Source organism: Alosa alosa, chromosome 20 (genome assembly GCF_017589495.1).
Source record: "Alosa alosa isolate M-15738 ecotype Scorff River chromosome 20, AALO_Geno_1.1, whole genome shotgun sequence".
NCBI lineage: Eukaryota > Metazoa > Chordata > Actinopteri > Clupeiformes > Clupeidae > Alosa > Alosa alosa.
In genome coordinates, this window is record NC_063208.1 from 23,541,815 (window position 1) to 23,546,814 (window position 5,000).

The window sequence follows — 5,000 nt, forward strand, 5'->3', positions numbered from 1 at the left end:
CGCCCAGCTCTTGGGCCTGAGCTGCACAGCGATGGTTGCCACATACGGGCCAACCATCAGTGCTGCACTCAGGAATCACAAGTCCTGTCTCTCAGGCACACGGGAAGACAGGAGTGGAGAGAGGGATCGACGGTCCAGAAGGGATCAGTAGTGTGTGTGTGTGTGTGTGTGTGTGTGTGTGTGTGTGTGTGTGTGTGTGTGTAAGTGATTGAAGGAGAGAGGGTGTGTTTGTAAGTGAGCGAGAGAGACAGAGAGAGAGAGAGAGAGAGAGAGAGGGAGAGAGTGTGTCGTGTGTGTGAGTGAGTAAATAAGTAAGTGAGTGAGTGAGTGAGTGAGTGAGTGAGTGAGAAAGGGAGGGAAGGAGGGAGTGGCATGTAGATAGAGGAATGTAGTGAGGACAAAGTGGAGGAGGGCATGGGCTATGGGATGCTGGGATTTGATATTTTCAACATCGGGAGCCATGTAACACGGCTCAGGCAATTTGAGTGATGGAGTAAGATCTCATGGTTACACAAGGAGGATTTTCCTGCCAGACCGGCTCACAAAACTACATGAGCACAGCCATCACTATCTGCGGACATCGGCAGTATCACTAAAACAGTGTATTTAAGGGATTGCAGGTCTATTTTTAAATGAAACAAAACTCCTTGAGCTGAAGATTACTTTGGGGTCACTTTTGTACCTCTCGGAATTTCTGATACAGTTTGGTGGCATCCAGGTCGGAGGGCGAGATGACGTCCTCAGTCTCGGGAAGGTCAAACACCTCGATGGTCATCTCGCCGCTAGTGACGGCCGGCCCCACCTCGTCCTCTTCCTCGTCGGTGGCGTACTCCCCCGTCTGAGACAAGGCATAAGAGCCGCTAGCGTTAGTATTTCACCTTGCAAAACCAAACCATCCAGACATTCACATCTGACCAAGACACTCACCGGCGCATAGCCACAGATGTGGGGATAAGGGGGGTGTCCAGCACCAGTGCATCTTGTACAAGGCTTAAGATAAGCCAGCAGAAGATAAACATGCTAATGGCAACACTAGAGCTATAAATCTGGAGGATAGGTTAGAATCACTGTAGTTGTGAGACACTGACCAGTACAGTATGTCAAATTTACACACGCACACGCACTCACACTCAAACACACTGTGTGTGTGTGTGTGTGTGTGTGCTCTACTATGAGGTTCTGTCTAAAACAGTAAATTTTCACTAGAAAGCTGAAGCCTGAGGTAACAGAGCTGAATAGCACAGATACTGAGAGATATGATGTTCATGCTCGGCTGCCTGCACTCTTGCACTTGAAGGGATGCAAATGTTTTTAAGGTGAGATGGTTTAGCCCGACTGCTCTAAACTTTGTGTCTGACAAGACAGGTGTGCCTACTTTGACAAGCATTTTCGTTTTTCATTTCACACACAATAACACACATGCCAACACACACACACACACACACACACACACACACACACGTCCGCACACACACATGCACACACACACACACACACACACACAAACACACATATGCCCAGTGAATGGATGGGCCTTTGATCGATGTAAAGCACCTGGAGGTATATGAGCGGAGATTAAAGTGAGTTTTCCTCCCACTCTGCTCTACACGCAGGCTGAAGCTACTGAGTGCTGCTGTTCTGTGCTGGCTTGGCCACAGGAGAGCAATTAGCTCGTTTCAGAATGTCAGCCTCTATTAGTCTATAGGTCTGTGCCAGGGTTTACATTATAGGAAGGCACTAAGGCTCCAGGAAGCAGGCGGGGCCGACTGCGCTCTATGAAAAGCCCCAGATGTTACAGTAACACACAGTGCAGAGGAGGAACTACCCACTGACCCTTTTCATGTGCACTGCAGGATCTTCTCCAGAGTGAGTGTACTGTATGACTGAGTTTGTGAGATTGTGTGAGAGTGGCGGCACATTCAAATATATCTTTACACGAATAATGAATTAATGAAGTCTTTCATTTCATTGCTATATGGCATAGTTGAATACGCATTTCTATATGAGTATGTATATTAAGGTTTTTGCCTACACACTTTTTGCAGAACTCTACACACAGCCAAAAAAGACATAGCACTTGGAGATAAACAACTCACATGTATGGCAAAATGAATCACTGCAATGAAAACTCAACAGTCCTCTCTAAAACTGTAATTATTTCAACAAAAGCATACACACATGCACAGTTCACCACTACATCAATGTAATGCTGTAAGTAAATGTAGGCCTACTCTAAACAAAAATGCAGCAACAAAACAATAGTAAAAAGAAAAAAAACAATTACTGGAGAAATAATTTTTTTTTTTTTTTAAAATTCAAAAAGAAAAAAATATGTTTTTTCTTGTGTGTGTGGTGGGGTTGGGGGGAGGGATTATGGATCCTGCCTTCTGTTCAGATCTAACCACAAGTCCTCGTCGACATCACAGGCGATATCCTCTCGGGCTAGGCAACGGGGGAAAATATCACCATGTGTGCCATGTCCACTTTTGAACTGACCCCACCTCAATGTCTCTGCATGCCCCTTCAATTGCTTGCAAAAGAGGCATGCAGGTATGTGGTTGGTGGTCATATACTTTTCATTGGCCCACTGAAAATAATTATTTGGTTTTATAATGGGGAGTAAAGGGGCAAATACAGAACTGTACACGGGTACTCAATGTAAAAGTGCATGTGTGTGTATTAGTGAGTGAGCACATGTATATTACTGTAGTGAGTTAACACATGTGTGTGTGTATTAGTTTGTGAGTGCATGTGTGTGGATTAGTGAGCAAGTGCATGTATGTATATAAGTAAGCGAGTGCATGTGTGTGTATTAGTGAGTGAGCACACGTGTATTAGTGAGCAAGTGCATGTGTGTTAGCGAGTGAGTGCATGTGTGTACATTAGCGAGCAAGTGCATGTGTTAGATCATGAGCACATGTGTATATGTATTAGGAAATGCCTGTGTTTATTGGTGAGTGAGTAAATGTGTTAGTGAGAGAGTGAATGTGTTAGTGAGAGAGAGTGTGTGTGTATTAGGCTGTTGTTGTCCTGTTTCTGACCAGTGCTGGCATGGACAGCAGCCTAAGGCAGCTGCTTATGCTGAGCTGCTGTGCTAATCCACCCAGCAGGACATTTCTGGAGGGGACCTTTCTGTCTTTTCTTTTCTTACATTCTTTCTTTCTTACTTATTGTCTTCCTGTCTTTCTTTCTTTCTTCTCTATCTCATCCCGCCTTTCCCTTATTTTATTTTTTCATTTGTGCAATTTATTTTACTCACCATCTCTAACTCTGTTTCTCATCTCATTCCCTTCTCTCTCTCACACACACACACACACACACACACACACACACACACACACACACACACACACACACACAGTACTACTCTGTAAGACCCTTTACACTTATGTCCATCAGGATCCTTATTTCCCTGATATTGCACTAATCCAATCCACAATCTTACACCTAGAGCTGACACACAAACACACACACACACACACACACACACACACACACACACACACACACACACACACACACACACACAAATGGAAACATATACACATGACACGTCTTAAGACCAGCAAACAATAAATAACATTATGACTGTTGTGAAAAGCCACTGTACCTATACCCTGGGTATAACACATACTCTCTCTCTATTCTCTCTCTCTCTCTCAGGCACACCCTCTAAACATTTAAAATACACCAAAGAATCCAGTACAGACTGTCTTGTACGCAGACATCTCCAACCTGCGCATGTTTATTAGCCTAATGCTGTGACTAATGGAGAACATAATGGAGGGATCGCTGGAGGACTCAAATGTGTGACGTGTGTCTGTGTGTGTATGCAAGACCTCACACTGAGACAACTCAAGCCAAGGTAGCATTACAGCAGGTGAGAGAGAGAGAGAGAGAGAGAGAGAGAGAGAGCAGCATGGGCTGTTCCGGGCTGCCAGTGTCTCGACAGCCCCGCATTAGACACCCGAAGACACCCGAATCCAAGCCCCGATGTGCATTTCCACTGACAAGTAATGAAGGACGCGTGCCTGAATACCATTAAATGCCCTCACTACCACCACCACCACCACTAACACCAGCACTGCCTCCACCACCACCCAACCCCCTGATGCACGTTATAGCATTTAAATTGTATGGCGTCTTACAAGGACAAATAATTTCTTTGACACCTTGACATTTCTTTGGCACTTGAAATGATCACCCAGTCCTCAAATCATAAGAGGGAGCTGCTAACGTCTGCCGCTGCCCCTATAGGCGTGATTATGACCGCCTGAGTGTTGGTATCTAATTACTTGGGTGCTTTTGTGAGGTCTCGCAGTGATGCGTTAATGTAGCTGCCTATTGTCATGGCAACGGAGGCAAGCATTACCGAAATGCGTTTATCTGTCTGTGTTTAATGTGTGAAAAACAAATCACCTGTGCTTTAGGGCTGCCCGACAGACTGTCACTAACAGGGTCATCCTTATTTCTTTGTGAGGCTGAGTGTGTTGAATGCAAGCTCTGCTACAGTTTCTCATTCAAAAATAAAATCATCTATAATTTCTAGTACATAATGAAATATACAGAGAGACCATAATTGTACACAAATTATCAACATGCAAAATGCACAAACCACTAATCATCTGCATTGTAATTCACTGTGCATTTTATGTTTGTGTGGGAAGCTTGGACTTAATCAACCTTGGGATATCTGCCAAATTTGCTTAGATGAGAGAGAAACTAGCATGCACATTAAAGAGGGTAGACATCATGATTCCAGCTTTCATCTACCAGGTTATATGACTGTGCTTGTTTCCAGCAAACCTGAGGAGAAGTTTGAACAATTCATGACTTTCCTTTTCTCTAGTACAGACCTTACTCGTATACTTCAAGCACGGAACACAAATGCACAAGAAAAAAGACAGGTGTCTGGTACAGGATGAATCCTTAGAAGAAATCATGTTGGGCACCTGCAACAACTGATACAAACCCCAGTGTCTGCACACAATCTCCCGGGT

The 5,000-nt window shown here is 44.4% G+C and overlaps 1 protein-coding gene across 1 annotated transcript in view; it reads right to left on the reverse strand.

Annotated features, from left to right (window-relative positions):
* ppp1r9a (protein phosphatase 1, regulatory subunit 9A) overlaps nt 1-5,000 on the reverse strand; it is a 46,733-nt gene that overhangs the window by 18,760 nt on the left and 22,973 nt on the right. The window contains 1 exon segment of the mRNA XM_048229297.1: nt 683-838. Within this exon segment, the coding sequence (XP_048085254.1) occupies nt 683-838 (156 nt within the window).